The sequence below is a fragment of the Pongo pygmaeus genome, chromosome 21 (assembly GCF_028885625.2).
Source record: "Pongo pygmaeus isolate AG05252 chromosome 21, NHGRI_mPonPyg2-v2.0_pri, whole genome shotgun sequence".
Taxonomy (NCBI): Eukaryota; Metazoa; Chordata; class Mammalia; order Primates; family Hominidae; genus Pongo; species Pongo pygmaeus.
The window spans coordinates 13029681-13053480 of record NC_072394.2 but is presented as its reverse complement, the minus strand read 5'-3'; the positions used below and the strand labels follow the sequence as shown (position 1 = coordinate 13053480).

Here is a 23800-nt window from a genome sequence, read left to right as displayed (position 1 = left end):
TTGAAGCCATGTGGTTTTGAGGTTTTCTTCTTTATTAGGAGATTTTTCATTACCGACTCAATCTCCTTGCTAGTTATAGCTCTGTTCAGATTTTCTATTTACTCCTGATTAAGTTTTGTTAGTTTGTACGTGTCTAGCAATTTGTCCATCTCATCTATGTTATCTAATTTCCTGACATACAATTATTCATAATATGCTCTTATAATCTTATTTCTGTAAGGTCTGCAGTAGTGGCCCCACTTTAATTTCTGATTTTCTGGCCCAGCACAGTGGCTCACGCCTGTAATCCCAGCGCTATGGGAGGCTGAGGCAGAAGGATCACCTCAGGTCAGGAGTTCAAGACCACCCTGGCCAACATGGTGAAACCCCGTCTCAACTAAAAAAAAAATACAAAAATTAGCTGGGTGTGGTCGTGGGTGCCTATCTCAGCTACTTGGGAGGCTGAGGCAGGAGAATCACTTGAACCCAGGAGAAGGAGGTTGCAGTGAGCCAAGATTGCACCACTACACTCCAGCCTGGGTGACAGAGTGACACTCTGTCTCAAAAAAAAAAAAGAAAAAAAAGAAAAAATTCTGATTTTCATCTCCTCTCTTTTTAATCTTGGTCAATTGAGCTGAAGATTTGTCAACTTTGTTGATTTTTGCAAAGAAGGAATTTTGGTTTTATTGATTTCTCTATGGTTTTCTATTGTCTATTTCTATAATTTCCACTCTCATCTTTCTTCTTTCTTTCCTTCTTGCTCTAGGTGGAGTTTGCTTTTTCTTTTTCTAGTTTCCCAAGATCAAAGGTTAAATTATTAATTTGAACTCCTTCGTTTTCTTGTAGGCATTTATAGCTACAAATTTTTTGAGCATTGTTTTTGCTGCATCCCGTAAGTTTTGGTATATTGTGTTTTTGTTTCATTCATCTCAAAGCATTTATTGTTCATTTTTATTTTTATTAAAGAATCATTCATTTGTAGCCAGGTGTGGTGGCTTACGCCTGTAATCCCAGTGTTTTGGGAGGCCAAGGCAGGCAGATCACTGGAGACCAGGAGTTTAAGACAAGCCTGGCTAACATGGTGAAACCCTGTCTCTACTAAAACTACAAAAATTAGCCAGGTGTGGTGGCCCATGCCTGTAATTCCAGCTACTTGTGAGGCTGATGTATGAATGAGAATGGCTTGAACCTGGGAGGTGGAGGTTGCAGTGAGCCGAGATTGTGCCACTGCACTCCAGCCCGGGCAACAGAGTGAGACCCTGTTTCCAAAAGAAAAAAATACAACCATTAATTTGCTTTTAATCTAAAATAGTTTTGATATTTATGCTTCTAAAGTAGAATCAACCAGAAGGCAAGGGCATGAGGGAAACCATTTTCCACTTCTAACATAAACTCAAATTTCAGATTCCTTTTTCTTTTTTGAGTAAAACCAGTTCTTTGCTGTTTATAAGGTTATTTCTGAGTTGCAAAAATTACCTGCCCTCTCCATGTTTGTGTAATTTCTATATTGCTGCATTCAGTCTTGGCTGTCATAATCAGACAGAAAGCATAAAGCTTTTTTCTTGCATCTGTAGTAGGGACCTTAGCAGCAGACAGTGACTCCAGTCAAAGCATTTTTAAATTTCCCTTGTTTTCTTCTTTTATCCACTGGTTGTTTATGAGTGTGTTAATTTCCACATATTTGTGAAATTTCCAGTTTTCCTTCTGTTATTGACTTCTGCTTTTATTTCATCGTGGCCAAAGAAGATGCTTTGTGTTATTTCAGCCTTTTTATACTTATTGAAGATTATTTTGCAGCCTAAGAATATTTGAAGAATATTTCATGTGCACTTGAGAAGCATGTGTAATCTGCTGTTGTTGGGTGAAGTGTTCTACATATGCCTGTTAGGTCTAGTTGGTTTACAGTGATACTTAACTCCTCTATTTCCTTATTAATCTTCTATCTAGTTGCTCTATAGCTCAGTAATCCATTAGTGAAAATGGGGTATTGAAGTCTTCAAGTATTATTATAAAATGGCCTGTTTCTCTTTTTAATTTTGTTAATTTTTGTTTCATATATATTATGGGGCTCACACTGTTATGTATCTATGTTTATAATTGTTCTAACTTCTTGATGGATTGACTTTTTCATAACATACAACATAACATAAACATATAATATCATTCTTTGTCCCTTGTAACAATTTTTGACTTAAATCTATTTTGTCAGATAGTAGGACAGTCACCCCAGCTCTGTCTTGGTTACTATTTCCATGTAATATATGTTTCCTGTCTATTCATTGTCTACCTCTTATGCCTTTGGATCTAAAGTGAGTCTCTTGTAGATAGTTCACAGTTGGTTCATATTTAAAAAATTCATTCTACTGATTTCTCCCTTTTAATTAAATAATTTAATACATTTACACTTAAAATAATTACTGATAAGGAAGCATTTACTTCTGCCATTTTAAGATTTGTTTTCTATATGGATTATATATCTTTCATTTTTCAATTCCTGCAATACTGCCTTCTTTTGTGTTTAATTGATGTTTTCAAGTGTATCATTTTGTATAAAAATTAGCCAAACATGGTGGCACATGCCTATAATCCCAGCTTCTTGGGAGGCTGAAGCAGGAGAATCGCTTGAACCTGGGAGGTGGAGTTTGCAGTGAGCTGAGATTGTGGCTACTGCACTCCAGCCTGGGCAACAGAGTCAGACTCTGTCTCAAAAAAAAAAAATTGTATCAATTTGATTTCTTCTCTTTTCTTTTTCTCATTATCTTTTTAGTTATTTTCTTCATTGTTACTCTGGGAATTATAATTGTCATCTTAAATTTGTAGCACTCTAGTTTAAATTTATACCAACTTACTTTCAATAGTATATAAAAATTCTGCTCCTATACAGCTTTGTCCCCTCCTTATATTGTTACTGCCACAAATTACATCTTCATATATTGTGTGCCAATTAACATTGGTTTATAATGATTATTTATACATTTATCTTTTAAATCATATAGAAAAATACAGGAGTTACAAGCCAAAAATACAATAATACTTTATATTTACATATGTAGCCACCATGTCTGGCTAATTTTTCTATTTTTTGTAGAGATTAGGTCTTGCCATGTTGCCTGGGCTCAAGTGATCTGCCCACATCAGCCTCCCAAAGTGTTGGGATTACAGGCATGAGCCACCACATCCAGCTAGGTTTTTTTTTTTTTCTCTTTCAGCACCTTAAATATTTATTCTACTGTCTTTTTGGCATCCACAGTATCTGAAGAAAAACCAACTGCTAATCTTATTAAGAATCTCTTGTAAGTGATGAGCCTCTTCTCTCTTCTTGCTTTCAAGATTCTCTTTGTGACTTTTGACAATTTGAATACAATGCATCTCAGTGTGAATCTCTTTGCATTTACCCTACTCGTGTAAGGTTGGTGCAAAAGTAATTGTAGTTTTTGTTATTGAAAGTAATGGCAAAACTGCAATTACTTTTGCACCAGCCTATATCATTCACTTAGCTTCTTGAATGTGTAGATTCATGTCTTTCATCAAATTGGGAGAGTTTTTAACCATTATTTCTTCAAATATATGTTCTGGCCCTTTCTTTCTTCTCCTTCTGGGACTCCCATTCTATGTATGTTGGTATGCTTGATGCTGTCCCATAGTTCTCTGAGGATTGGTTCATTTTTTTTAAACAGCTTTATTGAGACATCATTGACATATAAAAATTATATATATTTAAAGTGTACAATTTGATGTCTTGATATGTGTACATTGTGAAATGATCACAACCAAACTAATAAACATATCCAGTACCTCTACATAGTTACCATTGTACATGTGTGTAATTAGATTTAAAATTTATCCTCTTAACGAATTATCACTATACAATGTTGTTAACTGTCATTACCATGTTGTACATTGAATCTCCAGGATTTATCTTTGTTAATTCTTCTTTATTCTTCTTTTTGCTTCATACAATAGATAATCTCAATTAACCTTCCTTCAAGTTTGCTTATTCTTTGTTCTGCTGTTGAACCACTCTAATTAATTTTCATTGCAGTAATTGTACTTTTCAGCTTCAGAATTTCTATTAGGTTGTTCCTTATATTTTCTATAGCTTTATTGATATTCTCTATATGGTGACACATCATTCTTCTGATTTCCTTTAGTTCTTTGTCCATGGTTCCCTTTTAACTCTTTGAACATATGTTAAGACTGTTGATTTAAAGTCTTTGTCTGGTAAGTCCAGTGTCTGGGCTTCTTCAGGGACTGTTTCTATACATTTCTTATTTTCCTGTGAGTGGGCCATAATTTCTTGCTTCTTTACATGTGTCATAACATTTTGTGGAGAAGCGGAGATTTTGAATAATAGGACAATTTTGGAAATCAGATTCTCCTCCTTCTCCAGAGTTTGTTGTTGCTGCTTGTTGTAGTTTGTTGTTGTTTAACACTTTAATGGTTTAGACACTTCTCTAAACCATTTTTGTTGAAGCTATATTCCTTATGGTTGGCCACCGAAGTTTTGTTATTTTAGCTTAGTGGTCAGCTAGTGATTTGAAGAGATTTCCTGAAATACTGAGAGCCAAAAGTATAAAATACTCTCCCAGTCTTTGCAGGTTGGCTTTGCATGGGGAACTCCTTCAATGCTTGGCCAGGTTGTTTAAAATTCTGCCTTAACCTTCACTCCCTCCTTCTGTGGAGCCTAAAAGTTAGATAGATGTTAAAGCTTAGAGTCTTTTCAGGTGTCTCTGGGCATATGTCCAGCCTAGGCATGTATGTGACCATCTGGATTTCTTCATATATACAGAAGCTTTTCAAAGTCATCATTTCTCCAAGTATCTCCATGTGTACTCTCTTTCTTCCCAGACTTTTCTTGCTGCTTGTTGCTTGCTCCAACTGTCATCCTTTGTTTCAGGTGGCTAAGGCTAATACATTTGCTTTTACACGCTTTCAACAAACACCACCTGGAAACTGCTTATGCCTTGGAGAAAGTTTGAGTCAGGTAAAAGAAAAGCAAGCCCTTGTGCCAACCCTTCAGGGAGCCCAGACAGATCAAAACACACCACCATGATTCCTTGAAAATAAGTCCATATTTCTCCCTCTGATGCCAGCAACCTGCATCTGGAATGTGAGCTGCTATCTTAGCTGCTACCAAGCTGATGATGGGGCATGGTAAGCAGGTAAGTTACAAAGCCACAGCACTTTTACCAAAATTCAGCAGTGTCTTTCTTCAGTAAGCATTCCCCTGCTTGTTATTGTTGTTTTTTAATAGATTCCCAGAGTTCCAAAAAATTTGATTCTGACAGTTTTTGTCAGATTGTTCATTGCTTTTGTGGAGAGAGAGGATTTTAGAGTTCCCTACTCTGCTATTTTCAGTAAAATTACTCCTGGATGACTAAGTTTAACTTGTTTATAGCTATTAGAAGTGAATCATTTCCTTTAAAAAAAAATGTTGACTAGGTGCAGTGGCTCACGCCTGTAATCCCAGCACTTTGGGAGGCCAAGGCGGGTGGATTACCTGAGGTCAGGAATTCGAGACCAGCCTGGACAACATGGTGAAACCTTGTCTCTACTAAAAACACAAAAATTAGCTGGGCGTGGTGGCGCCTGTAATCTCAGCTACTTGGGAGGCTGAGGCAGAAGAAATGCTTGAACCTGGGTGGGGGAGGTTGCAGTTAGCTGAGATCGCACCACTGCACTCCAGCCGGGGCAACAAGAGCAAAAATCCATCCAAAAAGAAAAAAGTCATAAAAAAATAAAAAGCTCAGAACCAGAGACACTCTTAGGTAATTTTTAGTATATAAGTCCTTGCATAAACTAGGTGTTCAATACTGTCAAAGAAATTTAAGAATATAAGAAACAATACCATGTCCTAGAAAGAGCAAGTATGAACAAAAAAGTATCTGATAAAGATCTCAATCAATTTAGAAGTTTATTTTGCCAAGATGAATGATGTGCCTGGCAAACAAGTCTGTGCCTTTCTCCAAAGATGACTTTCAGGGCTTCAATATTTAAAGGAGAAAAGTGGGATAGAGAGGAAAGAGGGAGAGTATGGTAATCCACATATTGCAAGAGAAAAGGAGCAAGCAAGGGAATAGTCAATTATGTATTGGTCTCACACTCAGTAAATTGACACGTTACATAAGATAAGATGAAAATAAAGTAGCTACCTGTGGAAATATTTAACCTTTTATCTGTAGCTATCTACTTAGGAACAAAAGGAAAGGTAGTTGCTTGCATGACTCAGCTTTCAGCTTAATATTTTCCCTTTGGCATAGTAAATTTATTTTCTTTTCACAATTCTCACTGCCACTTTTTAAAAAGCCAGTCAAATTTAGCAGTGGGGGGGTCATATACCAACTTTAGTGACACTAGTGTTAATAAGTTCTGATAACCCACTACCATTGGACCAACCTCCCTATTTTTTCTTTTAAACTGTTTCAGAAAATGCATTTTAGAAGAAAATGAGTCTCTGATCTCAGGTTTTGTCTGATCTCTCACGACTGGGATGGCCTATTCCTAGAGGGGTAAGGTCCCACATTGTTAGGAAAACTCATTTTTAGCCAGTTATGAAGTCTTATATTCTACAAAGAAAAAATAGGTGAAGGACAGAGAAAGGAAGCAGAGGAAAGATGAGGAAATAACAAATATTTTTTAAAAAGGGAGAACAATCCTGGAAAACTGATATAGGCCATATTACTCCGAAGTCCATACATCAGTAGGTAGGTATAAAATTTGTTTATATATAGAGATATATAAGTTTATGTTGTCTAGCTTCAGTATTTAAAATCAGGAAAAATTGCAGAAAAAGGAAAGGAGAGAAGAAAAAAATGAAAACATTATTTTGGAAACTTGTAGTCAGGAAATATTTTAGAATTCAGTCCAAATTGTAGAATATAATAAAAGTTGAAAAACACTTGACAAGGTTAGAATCCAATAACACTGTACTAGAGTTTATTTTGAAACATGATTTTTCATGTAAAGACAAAATCATAGTAGGACCACTTTATTTGTAAAGTAAGTTTTAGTCTTATTATTGGCTTGATTATTTACATAAAGTGCAGCAAAAATAATCATTTGCCATATAGGCTCTCTTTTTTAAAAGTTTGGCTTTGCTGGAAGCTTTTCCATAAGGAATCTGAGATTAGGCCTTTTCTAAAGCCATGAGGCCAGTCAAGGATTTATCTGTGCCTGCAGATACCTGTGTAAATGGACTAAATTCCTCTCTTTTTGAGGTCTCCAAAAAACCTTGGGGTTCCTAGGTATGTCTGAAAGTGACATTCTTTATTCACCACAGGCCAGGACCCTGTAAATAACAAGGTATGAGGCCAATCTTTCCAAGGGGTTTTCAGTGGCTCTAAAAGTTAGCCTTATTTTCTCAGGGCAGTCTGAATATATGTCATTCCAGTCAAAGCGTTAGTAAACTAACCAGTATCTCCAATTACATCCTGTTATAAAAGAAAACAGATTCTTATTCAGCTTATATAAATAACTATATTGCCATAAATTAAGAATACTTACAAATAATTTCCAAATTTTGGGGAAATGAAGTAGAGAGAAATTATGTTTTAAATTTTGCTCACTAGAGTATAATTTACTCAATTGTTAAAAGCTGTACATAGCTTAAAAGAAGAGAAACTTTTCTTAAATCTGAAAAATAAGACAAAAAGAATTGGCAAATTTTTAAATAAAAAGCCATAAAGGATTATTGTAATTATTTCAATCTTCTATTAGTTCAGTCCATGCAATTAACTCCTGTTCTTCTCAATAGTCGATCAACAACCCTCATGAATACACCAACTTTCCATGAGAGTTCTGGAAGTTTTTCTCTTTATTCCAATTGCACAGTCTCTAATATTATCAGAAACTCATATTTAAGAGTAATCCTCAGAGTTCTATAGCTGATTATAAACCACTCTATAAACAGACCAAAGTAAAACCACAATTGTGGATAATGAAAGTCTTAGAATAGTCATGGTTAAAGACACAATTTACAAGGAAATTTGGTTACTCCTGTGGCATACAACAATTTGACATAATAATCATAATTACTACTGATAACATATACTAAGATATATCAGAACCACAGGAATCTCATATAATTTTGGAACACATACTAATAACACATTTATATAAATATAATCCAAAGAAGGTTAAACACTATATCATATTTGATGATGCTTCTTGTATGGTTTTATTATACCAAATAAGCAAAATATGTCTCTTTTGGACTTCAGGGGACGTAATATCAAAAAATTAAAAGGTCAAAAGGACTGAATTTACAACTTGATTTTGGAAAGTTTGTCAAATATAAAAAAAAGTTTAAAACACTTGATATCATAAATGGGATCACAGGAAATTGTAAAATAAGTCACTCATTCAGCCAAAGTGATAACTCAAATATTTTTTTAAAGGCAAAAGCCTTATTCTTTGAGAGAGGAGACTTAATTTCCCAAACAATAAGTACTAATAAAGACAGCATGAGGCCAATTAAATCTGCCTCAAGTCTTATAAACAAATCTATTAAATTTTAATCATCTTGACCATAAGATTTAATTTCTCTAAACCTTTTTATAACTTTTTCTAATTTTTTAAAGAGTAGGTTAATGCTCCAAGAAAAACCTTGTCAATCTGACACAGGGGCCCAGATGCTGGTCTTGCATGGGTGTTTCTTTGATTATTAATGTTTAATCTATAGAGAAACTCTGATATAATTTTCTCTCTCAAAATTGGCCTTTACAATCTCACACACTCACCTTTTCTTCAATAGTCCCTGGGCCTAGAGGGGTTGAATAGTTTTAATTTCTGGCTCTGTGTTTCATGAATGCAGTTTATTTTTATTGTTATCATCTCCTAAGTCTGAAGATGAGCCTTTAACTGCTGTCAGTGTTTAAGATTCAGCAGAACTTGGTCCTTTTTGCATCCAGGAGTCAAAATCCTGTAACTCAATAGCACAAGGATTTTAAAAGTAATACAGAAAGTTACATGGAGGTAATAGCCTTAATTAAAAACAAAATTAATCTCAGTTTTCCTAAGCAAATCAAAACTTAATAATGATGTAGGAATTATTTCAATAAAACATAAAATCTGTTTGTTAGTCCAGTTACCAAATGGTAAAAACCCCAAAAATAAACCCTTTTGCAGTGTGACTGCTGTTCCCTGTGGGGAGTCCATTTAGATAACCTGCAAGTCAAAACTAATGAAAAATGGGTATTTGAATTAATTAGACATAGGAAGAGTGTGTCCTAAGTGAAGGTTTTCTTTTTCTTTTTCTTTTTTTGAGATGGAGTCTCATTCTTTTGCTCAGGCTGGAGTGCAGAGGTGCAATCTCGGCTCATTGCAGCCTTCGCCTCCTGGGTTCAAGTGATTCTCCTGCCTCAGCCTCCCAAGTAGCTGGGATTATAGGTGCACACCACTATGACTGGCTAATTTTTTGTATTTTAACTAGAGATGGGGTTTTGCTATGTTGGCCAGGCTGGTCTAGAATCCCTGGCCTCAGGTGATCCGTCCACCTCGGCCTCCCAAAGTGCTGGGATTACAGGCATGAGCCACGGCACCCAGCCAGGTTTTCAATTTTGTAAACCAATTTAGACATATTAAGAAAAGCTAAGAGCACAGAATGTTATATTGGAAGAAAACATTTCCCTTAAACCTTTAAGATAAGACATTTTTAGCATTAGGTCACAACAGCATTTAGAAACTAAGGATAAAAAGTTAGAGGAGCCGATGAAAAAGTTGGAGTGAATTATTATCTCAGGCCTTCTCAAAAGGGAGAGAAAACTGAAAACAGCAAGACACAAAGTTAAATTTTGGGGTTAACAAAAATCTCTTGTAATTTTATTAAGAGCAAATCAATACCTTAAGAAAATTTTGTTCTAACCAATTCTTTAGAGTATTAGGGTATTTTAATATCAAAGCCTAATCTCTACAGAGACTTTTATAAATAATTTTCTTTTAAATATAGCCAACTTGATCACATAAAGTTTTTTATATAAATTCTCCTTTTACAAAGTTTATTATGACTTACACAAACCATTTATGATATATGCCTATGTTCCTAGACCAAACTGAGGGTCGGGCTGCTATTTCTCGTGGCCCAATAACAAGATGCAGATGAACTTGGGAGGAAGAGAGTTTTTATTTCTGTAACCGGTTACAGGGAGAAGACCTGGAAGACACTGCTAGACCAACTCAAAATTACAAAGTTTTCCAGAGCTTATATGTCTTCTAAGCCATATGTCTATGTGTAAGTATGCATTCATCTAAAGACATAAGTGATTAACTTCTTTTAATCTATAACTAAGATCTGAGTTCTGAAGACCTTCCTCTGGAGCCTGAGTAAATTTACTTAACCTAAATGGGTCCAGGTTCTGGGGTGATTACCCTTATCTTGTCTCCTGCTAAATCATGGAGGATTGGGAAGTTCCTTCAGACCCCAGTAAACTTGTTTGTGGAGGCCTGGGGAGTTTCTTCAGACCCCCAATAAAACTTGCTTAATCCTAAACGTATCCTGTTAAGAATTTCTTCATTATCTTGTCATGTTTCAGGGCCAGGAAAGGCCTAGGCAAAACTCTTGGTGGGCTTTTGTTACAGCCCAGCCTTTGCATAAGGTCACTGGCCCTTTCAGCTTTTAATATTTAACTTAATCACTCAGTCAGTTTTGAAACAGTCGTTATGAAGGCCTGAATTAGTGAGACCTGGCCTGCCACACTTGGACTTCCTGTTTTATCTTAAATATCCCTCTTTCTTAAATAACCAGTCATTTTATTTTGGGACAAAAAATTTACCATACAAATTCTTTCTCATATAAAATTATTTTCCTTTTAACCTTTATTATCTTTTGCCTTGTTTCATAAATAACCTTTGAATTAAAAATTATTTCCCTTTAATAAGAACATTTTTTAAAGAAAAATGTTTGCGTGCTATAACATAATTTTAAAAAATCAGGTAACAATACAAAAGCAAGCAGTTTAAGATCAGAAAGGAACCTGTCTGTTTATATTCCTGGGGTTCCATATGGAAGAACAGAGATTTCTCCACAGAAAGGAGTCTGGTGCCTTCTCTCTTTTCTTTAAGGAATCCCAGGCTGTTAGAAATTATTTAGATCCTTCATGCAGCAGAGGGTGGCAAGAGGAAGGAGAGATAGGCCAAAGTAATTTGAGGAAACAGAACTCAGTCAACTGAGAAGCAAAAAACTTTTTCTCAAAAAACAAGATCCTAGGACAGAGAAAAAGCATAAAGGCCTTATATTCATACACACACATCTTGGACATTAGCTTTTAATTAAGCTGACTTTTAACCACTGAGCTCTTAAAAATCCTTTTAAATCTCTTTTAACCATATTTTAGCTGGGACAACCTACTGATATTTCAAAAGTATTAATAACACAAAATTTAAGCCAGAAAGGACCTGATTTAGGAACCAAACCCAGGCTGCTGTGGTGAAAACAGGCAGAACCTTAGCTACTGAACTACATTGTGGGGCAGCCACCATAGTTCTTTCAGTTTGGGCTTGGCTAGCAAAAGATGGTCTTGTTATGTAAATAAAGCCCCTCAGGTAGTCAAAATCTTTCTTTTCTTCCTTTTGCTGGCTTTTTTATTCTTTTTTCCAGCTGCAGGAATGTAGACAATTCAGAGGCTTTGTTCCCTATAATTTGGAACTTTCCTTCAGATTTGACCAAGTCGGGTAGAGATGATCAAACTTAATGGGAAAAAGACTGAAACAACAAAAACAGAAACAAACAAACAAACAAACAAAACCAGGTAAGCAAAACAAAAAAATGGTCACACAATTCATACAATTACTTAGTGCTCTAATGGTAAGAAGAAATTAAGACCAGCTGATTGTTAATCTTAACTTTTAGTCATTAAGGAGAATTTCCAAGATAAAACCCCAATTCAACTACAGTTCAAGACAGTTGTTTGCATGACCCAGCTTTCAGCTTCATTTTTTTCCTTTTGGCATAGTGAATTTATTTTCCTTTCACAAAAGAAACTCTAGCCCCAAACCATAACAAGACACTCATTGGAACAGAAGGTGTTCAGTCTCACACATATTTAGAAATATTAACTCCCTTAATAAAGCCATTTTCAGATACTGACAACTACTTATATTTGGGATATATGTGAGAACTAAACTCTGATTTTTTTTATCTTGCCCAAATTCTTATCTAATGCGTCTGGGGAGTCATGCCCTACAAATCATAAATTCTCATCAGATGGGTTTTATTTAACCCTGTATATCGTGACTTATTTTCCAACCCGACTCTGGCATAACATTATGAGACAAGGAAGAAAATAAAAATATTTTACCCCAAAACATGTTTCTTTGTCATATTTGAAATGGCCCTGCAAAGCTATTCTTTGTGGGGAAAAATGTGCACCTGTAAAGAATCTCTATTAACATAGCTAGATATTTTTCTTCCAGACCCCCTGAATCCTAAAGAGATTAACTAAGATCTGAATAGGAAACATTTGTCATCTATTGTCCCTAAGGGCAGCCACCATAAGACTTCCAGAGAACTTTGGTCTCCACATCTTTTATCTTAACCCGAACATTCCTTTTCTATCAATCCCAGGTCTTTAGGCAAACTCAACCAATTGTCAATCAGAAAATGTTTAAATTCACCTATAACCTGGAAGCACACCCCACCCTATCCCGTTTTTTAGTTGTCCCACCTTTCTGGACCAAACCAATGTATTTCTTAAATGTATTTGATTGATGTCTCATGCTTCTCTAGTATACAACCAAGCCGTGCCCCGACCACCTGGGGCACATGTTCTCAGGATCTCCTGAGGGCTGTGTCACAGGCCACAGTCACTCGGCTCAGAATAAATCTCTTCAAATATGTAAGAGTTCAACTCTTTTTGTCGACATATGGTATGGATTTGTGTGTATACTTCTTCCCCAGTAATTCACTAGTGACACAGTATCCTGATCTAAACAGTAATTCACTATGCCAGGACTTGAAAACAAGTGAACTACAACAGAAACAGCAGAAATCTATGATTTGGGTGAAAAAAAAAAACCACATTTCCAGGCCATTTTAGAATAATCTGGCATGGATTTATTTCCAAACTAACCTATAGTCTGAGCCAATTTGAATGAAAGATGTTTCTGGGCCATTCTAGGGGAGAAAAACTGCTTTAAGCCTTATGTTAAAAAAAAAAAACAAACTAAAAAAACTCCACAATTTGAATGAATATGGATAAATAAGCTGCATGTCTGTGTCACACTGGGAAAAAATTATGGTGAGGACTTCATGTCTACTGCCTGCCCCAACCCAAGACTTAGCAGATTTGGATTAAATATTTTTTACACCATTTTAGAAGAAAAATATGGCATGCAATTATGTCCAAAATTACATTTCTGGCAAGTCTGAATGAAAAAAATCATCTTTCTGAATCATTTTGGAAAAACATTTTTTGCATCGGACTTATATCCAAAAACCTTCCACTTTTTGGAAGAAAAGCTGGCCTAGGGCTGATGTGCCAAAAAACTGGAGTAAATTTGGATTTTTTGAAAAAAACATGTTTGGGGCCATTTTGAAAGAAAGTCTGGGACAGGACTTATGTCTAATAAACCTCACAATGTTAGTAAATTTTAAGAAAAAATAATATTTCCCAGCCATTTACAAAGAACAATCTGGAATACAGCTTACCCCAAAAATCATAATTTAAGGAAATTTTGATAAAATATCACATTTTTAGGTTACTCTGGAAGAAAATTCTGGCATAGAAATTATTTCCAAAAAACTTCATTATTTGAGCCAATTTGATTGAAAAATCACATTTCCAGGCCATTTAGAAGAAAAGTCTTAAACATGATTTAGATCCAAAGATCCTAAGACTTCAGTGAATTTGGATAAGAAATGACATTTTCTGCATATTTTAGAAGGAAAATCTGGTGTAGGACTTAAGTTCCAATAAGCCTCCAAATTTGAGCAGATTTGGATGAAAATATCACATTTCCAGGGGGATATGAGGAGAAATATCCAGCATATGACTTAATTCCCAAAAACCCACTATTTATATAAATTTGGATTTTTAAAACTCATGTTTCTTATTCATTTGGGGAGAAATTTGACAAAGAATTTGTGTACCCTAAAACCCATGATTTGAATGAATTTGAATGAAAAGTGTATTTATTTCTGGGCAACTTTGTAAAGTAATGTAGCATAGAATTTATGACCACATGTCCTAAAAACTTGAACAAATTTAGATGAAAAGTTACATTTCTGGGTCATTTTAGAAAAGCCTGGCATAAGAATTATTTCTAAAAACCCATAAGACTTAGTGAATTTGGATGAAAAATAATCCTGCTTTCAAGACCATTTTGGAAGAAAAATATAGTATGGTATTACATCTAGAAAACTCTACTTATGCAAATTTGAATGCAAATTGTCATTGTGGGCCATTTTAGAAGAAAATTCTGCTGGGGCTCCTATTTTAAAAAAAACTCTAATGGTTATTTGACTACTGGAGCTATATAGTAAGTTTTAAGTTCTCCAACTTTGTTCTTTTAAAAATATGTTTTTTGATTGCCTCTTTTTAACCTAAAACTTAGCACACTGGACACAGTGTTCTCAGACTGTTTGTCCCATCCCTCCTCCCACTGATTAATCTTGGTGATTCTTTCATATAAGTACATAGTGATGTTTCTCATTCTGTTATGACAGCATATTGTCCGTTTGTGCATGATTTATATTTAATCAGTTCTACTGAACATGTTTTTCTTTGCTAAAATTTGAAATTACTCATGACTGCATTGAATAACTTATCTAAATCATTTTGCACATAAACATACACAGCTATTGGATAAATTCATTAAATGAGATTTCGGGCTCAAAGGGAATATGAATTTTAAATTTTGAGAGATATTACCAAGTTGTCCACCAGAAGACTTGCGGCAATTTGTATTCCCAAGACTAATGTAGAAGTGTGCCTGTTTCCACCGTCTACAATACTATGTTCAAATTTTGTAGTCTTTGCTAATCTGGCAGGTGCACATATCTCTGTGTGGCTTTCATTTGTATCTTTACTGATGTCAAGGATATTTTCAAATGAAAGAAGACTTCTCTTCCTATGCTGTGATCTGTCCTTGTATTTTTTAGTATCTTCGACTGTGTTTTTGATTTTTAAAACTTCATTTCTAATGGTATTATGCAGATAGGAAGGACAGCATCTCTTATCAAGTTTGTCTTTTGTTTTGGCCGTAAGTGTGAATTGCCTTGCAGAATTTATTTTTGTATAGACAAATCTGACCTTTTTCATTATGACTTCGAGATTTTGAATCAATTAGGAAGGAAGTCAGTCCAAGGTTATGTGTTCCAATGATCTATTCCTGTATAACAGACAATCCTAAAATTTGAGTCTTAAAACAACTACTATCATCATGCCTCAGTTCTATAGGTTGACTGAGCTCAGCTGAATGGTTCTCACTTGAGGTCGTTCACTTGGTTGCAGATGTCACCTAGGGTTTCAGTCATCTGAAAGGCCTGACAAGGCAGGCCTCCAAAATAGCTCTCCCATGTGACTGCAGTTGAGGCTCACTGTTGGCTAGCTCAGCTATGGCTTATTACCAGAGTACCTCTATTAGGCCTCTCCGTGTGACTAGAAGTTTTCACAGCATGGCAGCAGGGTTCAAAATGTAGAAGCTGTAAGGCTTCTTATGAACTAGTCTCAGAAGTCCCATAATATCATTTCTGCTACACCCTCTTGATGAAGCAAGTCACTAAGACCAGCCCAGATACATGGGGAAGGTAACAGGTCACTCCCCTTCACCCCATCTCATAATACAGATATAGAGAGGGACGAATTGATTACATCCATCTTGGAGATGATTTTCACACATCCATTCCATGTGAAATATATACTCATCCCTCCTAAGATGCCCCCAAAGTCTTATCCCACTGTGGCATTGGCTCAAAGATTGGGATCTCATTCTCTAAATCAGGTCAAGGTGTAGATGATGCTTTATCTGAGGACCTGGGAACCAAAGCAGCATATCTAACATCCAGTGTAGATTCAGGGATAACCATCCCTGAAAAAGTGCTTCCATCAAAAAATGGGGAAATAGCAGGTACTGGTTCATAGAAATTCAGCAGTTCAGCTGGGCACATGCCACCAGTTACCTTAGTAGCACAGTACTGCCCCTGAGAGTGATTCTCCATGATGTCTGCAGTCCAAGTTATTCCTCCTTTTCCATGAGAAATGGCCTGTGCTTGCAGCTTAGTAGGTTTCTCACCCTGCCTCCCTGCCCATAGAAAGAGATGGGGTCTTTTCTGTCCTTTTCAGAGCAAGCTGGTGTTCCTATTACAAATGTTAAGGGTATGCCTCTTATTGAAGCTCATTCCATTAGACAAAACCCATATCCACAAAGCTCTTCAGGACAAGCCCCTCATTTGGGTTGAGTGTCAAGGTGCTATGGGATGATTCCCTTAAAATTTAGAACGATTTTGTGTATAGTCAAGGAGCCACACACTTAAATTTCTGAAGTCTTAAAAAGAGGTCTTACAGTTGCACCCTTGAGATGACCTTTACCTTGAAGGACATTTATTTTGAGCAAAACCAGACACTGGAGGAGGTATAGTTAATAATATTTACATAGGGTTAAATACCTTAAGCCCTGAGGTAGGATAACTATTGAGACTGTGTGGCTTAAAGACCTTAGATCAGTTACCTGATAACTGACATGGGGACTGGGTCCTGGGATAGAGGAGCATGATTCAAAGTCCTAAACACTGGTATTACAGGACTGATTGGGGAATGTGGCTTCAAGGGTTTAATCTCTATTATTGGAGGGCTGAGGAAGACACATGGTTAAAGACTGTCATATACAGTCAAGTGTTGCTTAACAAGGATATGTTCTGAGAAATCATTAGGTAATTTAGTCATTTTGCAAACACTATAGACTGTACTTACCAAACCTAGATGGCATAGCCTACTATATACCTGGGCTATATGGTATAGCCTATTGCTCCTAGGCTACAAACCTGTGCAGCAGGTTACACTGAGTACTGTAGGCACTGAGTACTGTGGGCAACTGTAACACAATGGTAAGTTATTTGTGCATCTAAACATGGAAAAAGTAAGGTAAAATACAGCATAAAAGACCAAAAAAATGGTACACCTGTACAGGGCACTTACCATAAATGGTAAGTTGCAGAACTGGAAGTTGCTCTGGGTGAGTCTGTGCATCTAAACATAGAAAAAATAAGATAAAATACAACATAAAAGGCAAAAAAAAAAAAAAATGGTACACCTGTATAGGACACTTACCATAAATGGCAAGTTGCAGAACTGGAAGTTGCTCTGGGCGAGTCAGTGAGTGGTGAGTGAGTGTGAAGGCCTGGGACATTACTATACACTACTACTGACATACATACTGTACCCTTAGGCTACACTCAATTTATTTTTAAATTTTTCTTTCTTCAATAATAAATTAGCCTTAGCTTACTGTAGCTTTTAACTTTGTAAGCTTTAAATTTTTTTACTTTTTGACTCTCTTATAACTTAGCTTAAAACAAAAACACACTGTACAGCTGTACAAAAATATTTTTTGTTTTACCTTTATCCTATATGCTTTTTTCTATTTTAAAACTTTTAAATTTTTGTTGTTGTTGTTGTTGTTAAAAACTAAGACACAAGCACACACATTAGCCTAGGTCTATACAGGGTCAGGATCCATATCACTGTCTTATCCACCTCTGTATCTTGTCCCACTGGGAGGTCTACAATGTTACTAGGTAACAGGAATTTTTCAGCTCCACTATAATCTTACCAGCACACCACTGTATATGCAGTCCGTCGCAGACAAACATTATGCAGTGCCTGACTGTAGTTATGGAGGTGCTGATGAGGTGGTATAGCTGGGGGTGGTTGGAGATTATCCATTTTCTTGGTGGTCTGATATGGGTGTAACTGAGATCCAAGGCTCTGCTTGGTCACAGCTGCAAGACCAGGCCCTGGGACTGGAGTGCTGGGGACAATGTATTGGTGAGAGGGCCCCCGATGGAAGGACCAGGGACTAAAAAAGTCTGAGAAACACAACAAAAGTAGTCAGGGGCAAAGGCAACAACAGAGATGTTTGAAAGCTGGGAGGAGAGAAGCAGGAAAGGGGGCTGTCAGAGCCAAGGGATGGGGGTAGCTGCAGATGGAGCCAGACTAGAGGAAGCTACATTTTCTGGAAGATCCCCTCCACTCCCGTGAAATCTCTTTATAAAGTTCCTAGATTCTCTCCCCATACAAAGGACCAGTCTTTCCAATAAATCTACAAATGATTTGGCTCTTGTTTTCCGAGGAAATGAATTCCTGTGGAATAGTGGACTTAAGGGTTTCAGATGTCTGTATCATTCCTTATCCCTGTTATAGATGAGTGAATGAGGGACACAGGCACAGTTACAGATGTATAAAGAAGCCAAGTTTATTACAACCGAAGGCCACAAAACATGGAGAAGACTTAGTGTGGAGAAAGTAAACAGTCAAATGTCCTTTGACCACTTACAGAATGCATTTCTCTACCCCATTTCATCAAAGTGTCAACATTCTGACTCTTAGTCCTTGTCCCTATCTTTGCCTTCAGAGACAGTATAAGGAATTGGAAGGGTGCCCCGCACACGGCTCAGGGTCGGGCTGCAGTGGCAGTCTGTGGTGGACAGACTTGGTCTTCCTGTGTCTGCTGAGGTGAGACTTGAGGCTGAAGCCCTGCCCACACGTCTTGCACACATACGGCTTCTCCCCCTTATGTGTCATTTGATGTAAGGTGAGGTGTGACTTTTGGAGAAAGCCTTGGCCACACTCTCTGCACACACAAGGCTTCTCTTCCGGGTGAGCCCGCTTGTGTGTGATTAGAGCTGACTTATTGCCAAAGCCCAGTCCACACTGCCTGCACATGTAGGGCTTCTCCCTCGAGTGCTTGCGCTTGTGCCTGATGAGACCGGCCTGGTGGCTAAAGCCTCGCCCACACTCCCGGCACACATACGGCCTCTCCCCTGAGTGCGTCCTCTGGTGTGCAACAAGGTTTGACTTCTGGCTGAAGCCTCGCCCGCACTCCCCACACACCATGGGCTTCTCCCCTGAGTGCGTCCTCTGGTGTCTGATGAGGTTGGATTGCTGGCTGAAGCCCCGGCCACAGTCCTTGCACACAATGGGCTTCTCCCCTGAGTGTATGTTCTGGTGTCTGTTGAGGTGTGACTTGAGACTAAAGCCTCGCCCACACACGCCACACACATACGGCTTCTCCCCAGTGTGCGTCCGCCTGTGAGAGATGAGGGTTGAATTCTGGCTGAAGCTGTGCCCACACACCCCGCACACATAGGGCTTCTCCTTTGAGTGTGTCCTCTGGTGGTTGACAAGGGTGGTCCTCTGCCTGAAGCATCGCCCACACTCCTTGCAGGCGTAGGGCTTCTCCCCAGAGTGTGTCCTCTGGTGGGAGATGAGGTTTGACCTGTCGCTGAAGCCCAGGCCACAGTCACTGCACACGATGGTCTTCTCCTCCAAGTGTGTCCTCTGGTGTCTCACGACAGCTGACTTCTGGCTGAAGCCTTTGCCGCATTCCCGGCACACATAAGGCTTTTCCCCCGAGTGTGTCCTCTGGTGTATGATGAGGTTTGACTTCTGGCTGAAGCCTCGCCCACACTCACTGCACATGTAAGGTTTCTCACCAGAGTGTGTCCGCTCGTGTATGATTAGCGTTGACTTCCGGTTAAAGCCTCGTCCACACTCCCTGCACACAATCGGCTTCTCCCCCGAGTGTGCCTTCTGGTGTCTGGCGAGGCTCTTCTTTAGGCTGAAGCCCTTCTCACATACTCCGCACACGTAGGGCTTCTCCCCTGAGTGTATCCGCTGGTGACTGAGCAGGTTTGTCATCTTGCTAAAGCTCAGTCCACACTCTCCACAGTTGACTGTTCCAAATCCTAAGACTTCTATCCTCTTCAACAATTTGTCCGTTTCCTCAGGGTTCCCTGTCTGAGCTGGGCTGGCTTCTAACTCCACCCCTCTGAGGCCATTCCGAGAGCTGACTGGCTGCCTCTGGGGTGGCCTGGAGAACGCTCCCAGAGTCCTTTTCTTTGTTCTTCCAAACAAAGGTATGGCACCTTCTCCCTCGGGACCTTCTGCTTGATCACTCCAGGGTCTCCCCTCAGAGGCTTGTGGCTGCTTCTCCTGGTCCCCTGGGCCCGGATCCCCAGGCTGGATGTTACCTTCTGCACACAAGCATGTGAAGATCCAGGGGGGATGATTACACAGCACATGCTGCACGGGGAATTTCTGACTGGAGAAACCCGGAGGGCAGAAAGGATCGAGGTAGAGCTCTGGCTCTGGATCTGCTGCAGAGAGAAAAGTGTGAGTCACAACTGAGTCCTCAGTGGGCAGCCTGAGCAATCAGCTTAGTCAGATCCCCTAGGCTTCAAAACACTTAGGCCTTCAGTGCCATCCAACCGGGACTTCCTTTACATGGCCTACTCTCCAGCCTACCACTACTTCTTTTTTTTCTGAGACAGAGTCTTGCTCTGTCACCCAGGCTGGAGTGCAGTGGTGCAATCTCGGCTCACTGCAACCTCCGCCTCCCGGGTTCAAGCAATTCTCCTGCCTCAGCCTCCTGAGTAACTGAGATTACAGGCGCCTGCCACCACGCCCAGCTAATTTTTTTGTATTTTTAGTAGAGACGGGGTTTCACCATGTTGGTCAGGCTGGTCTCGAACCCCTGACCTCGTGATCCACCCGCCTCGGACTCCCAAAGTGCTGGGATTATAGGCGTGAGCCACCACGCCCGGCCATTATCACTACTTATGTCTAGCATTACAATCTAGAAAACCCATTCGTTAAGACTTGCTCTACATATAAGACTATACAAGCATCCCTGGCATTTTTGGGTGTGTAAATAGGGCCTGTATGGAACAGTTCCTCCTCACCTTCAATATAATTAATTACCTTCTAACTCACAACCATGCACACTGAGATAAATCATGTCCACAAGTACTTTCTTCTTTGATGGAAAGATGTCTAACCCTAGGACTCATGTGGAAATGTCCTTCCTTATTTCCCTATGAGGACAAGGGGATGGATTGAGAAAGCAGTTATTTGGAGTGAACAGAGAAGCCCTGGTGTAGGGAGGAGCATGAGAGGGTAGTGAAACAGTATGTGACACACCTGAACTGCTGTCTCCCCACTCAACAAAGATTGTTAGATTACTCTATGCCAGAATTTCTAGGAGGCAGTAGGCTTTCAGCAATGGACAACACAGAGCCCAGGTCCCCAATGACTTTAAAGGATGCTCCCTCCTGGTACTCCCAACCTATTTCCATAATTAGTGTAAATAAAATTTTCCCCAAAAATCAGTGTAAAAGAAGAAATTTCTACTTATAGTGCCTCTTGTGTAGGAGATGTCAACATTGAGTATATTGTTTTATCACAACTGGGTCTAGTCAGCTGAAGGCAATCAATGACCAGGCAATATGAGTAACCAGGTAGAGATCTTGATGGATCTACCCGAATGCTCTTTTCTTGACCAATGAACAATCAAGCTTATTAAAAGTGTACACATCCACATTCCAGAATTATTCCATGCTACATGAAATGCTACTTTTTAATCCTAATTACAATGAGCAGAACCACTTTTCCTAACACTTAAAAATTCCTGACTCTTCCTACTCAGCAAACTGCCTAAGTGAATGTCTTCCCTTCTGTGTTTCATTGCCTGGCCAGTAAATAAGCTCAACTTTTCTCCTTTCAGTAGCTCTGGTGGCCTTTACCTCAGGCTTTGATGACAGACGGAGGAACCAACAATCTAACCTGATGCCTGCCTCTCCCCACGCCAGTGCTGAGGAGCTCCTGCAGAGAAAGCCTGCTCTTCCAGCCCTTGTACTCAGGACAGGTGCCCGGTGGTCCCTCAAGACCCTTTCTCAGCAGTAAATCCTAGCTGCTTTCACTGAGTTCTCACTAAGTTTATTTGGTTTAATCTAGGTTGTCTGAGGTTCCACAACTCATAACTGATTTTGTGTTCTATTTCTGGCCAGCAACTTCCTTGAGATTATGGAAACTTGAGTTGGGTGGAGTTGTCAGATTTGATTTATTGGCTATTTTGTTTCTCTTGACTATGACAGGAGAAGGGAAGCAACTGCTCATATCTCCTTGGCTTACCTTCATACATATTACGGCATAGTCATGTAAGTAGGTCTTTCAGCAGTAAGTAGGTCTTTCAGCAGTAAAAGGAACTCCTGTGTCTGTCCTGAGTTAAGTACAGTGACTATGATTTTGACACAGGTAATACCTCCCATCCACCCTTATAAGAACCAAGGCTTCTGATATGTAGGCATATTACAGCCCTAGCTGCTCTGCCTATATGTAAAGTGGCAGGCTTTTATTTACACTAAATGTATTTCAGAATTATAGAAGCGCCTTCAGAGAAATCTTAATTCAACATGGTTTTAACATTTATATGGAGTGACAGAAGAAAAACAAAACTTTAATTCTCCATTAGTCAATTTTTTCAGTTGGCCACCAAATCTGGCTTTCTGTGTATACACTAGGAATATTTAGTCTGAAAAGAAATTTTAACACAAAATATTACTAGGTTAATGAATTTATTTATAAAGTATTTTAAATCTAAGGTGCTCCTGCACTGATAGGTTTATAGAGACTAATGGGCACTGACACAAATTTAAAATTTAAAAACTCGAGAATAACAAAATTAAAAAAAAAATCAGGCCAGGCCTGGTGGCTCATGCCTGTAATCCCAGCACTTTGGGAGGTTGAGTTGAGTGGATCAGTTGAGGTCAGGAGTTTGAGACCAGCCTGGCCAACATGGTGAAACCCTGTCTCTACTAAAAATATAAAAACTAGCTGGGTGTGGTGGTGTGCAGCTGTAATTTCAGCTACCCAGGAGGCTGAGGCAGGTGCCTGAAACTGCGTGGCAGAGGTTGCAGTGAGCTGAGATTGCGCCACTGCATTCCTGCCTGGGTAACAGAGCAAGATTCTGTCTCAAAAAAATAAAAAAAAAAAAAATTGAAAATTGAACTCCTAATGATTCAAATATGCCAGTTTCTGAAGGAAATCTTTCTTGCTGCAGCTGAAGCTCTGGCTCTGAAGAAAAAAATTTAGCTGTGAAATAAGCCAGGCGCCTTGCTTATTAGGTTGCACGATAAGAAAGAAATGTGAGGCACTCAGAGCTTATTTACTACAATATGTAAACCTTACTAGCTGGTATGTAACTAAAGGGTGGAATCAATATTTCAAAATAAGATAAAGCCTGCAAATAAGGCAGAAGCAATGTCTTTTCCCTTATTTTATCAGTGTAAATATAACATTAGCATAATATTCTAGTGATATAAAACTTGGTTCTGATATATAGGCTTTCTCAAAGAAAGTTTAACTAATCTAAACTCCCAAGACTAATATATAGGTTCAGCATCCCTAATCTGCAAAGTTCCAAAATCTGAAAATCTTTAAGCACCAACATGCAGCCACAAGCAGAAAATTCCACAGCTGATCTCATGTGACAGGTCACAGTCAAAACACAGGCACATAAAACTCAGTTTATTCAGCATCCTCAAAGGAAAAATATAATTACCTTCAGGCCAAGTGTACAAGGTGTACACAAAACATAAATGAAATTCCTGTTTAGACTAGGGTCCTATATCCAAGATATCTCATTATGTTTATGGTAATATTCCAAAATGCAAACCAACCAACCAGCCAACCAAACAAACCCAAAATCTGAAACACTTATGGTCCTAAGCATTTTGGATAAGGGATACTCAACCTATACTGATTTTAAAAATCAGATAGGCTAATATTGCATTAATAAATATGTAAGATTAGGCACACGTAGATATACATGT

General features: G+C 38.4%; 1 protein-coding gene and 1 long non-coding RNA gene across 21 annotated transcripts in view; one reads left to right on the top strand and one right to left on the bottom strand.

Moving 5' to 3' along the window:
* The window catches only part of LOC129021514 (uncharacterized), a 172135-nt gene that overhangs the window by 18328 nt on the left and 130007 nt on the right, over window positions 1–23800 (top strand). The window contains exons 2-4 of one of the 2 annotated variants that reach the window (XR_008496078.2): window positions 10121–10207; window positions 11573–11723; window positions 21694–21891. This is a non-coding gene — a long non-coding RNA (uncharacterized LOC129021514). Of the gene's footprint in view, window positions 1–10120; window positions 10208–11572; window positions 11724–21693; window positions 21892–23800 lie in introns of those variants that run through there. The other variant, XR_010125175.1, reaches the window with a different exon arrangement.
* The window catches only part of ZNF133 (zinc finger protein 133), a 29127-nt gene continuing 23686 nt past the window's right edge, over window positions 18360–23800 (bottom strand). For 12 of the 19 annotated variants that reach the window (XM_063659256.1, XM_054466985.2, XM_063659258.1 and 9 more), the window contains one exon: window positions 18360–20287. In XM_063659256.1, the coding sequence (XP_063515326.1) occupies window positions 18540–20287 (1748 nt within the window). In that variant the 3' untranslated portion in view covers window positions 18360–18539. Of the gene's footprint in view, window positions 20288–20891; window positions 21730–23800 lie in introns of those variants that run through there. The other 7 variants (XM_063659260.1, XM_054466984.2, XM_063659262.1 and 4 more) reach the window with 2 other exon arrangements.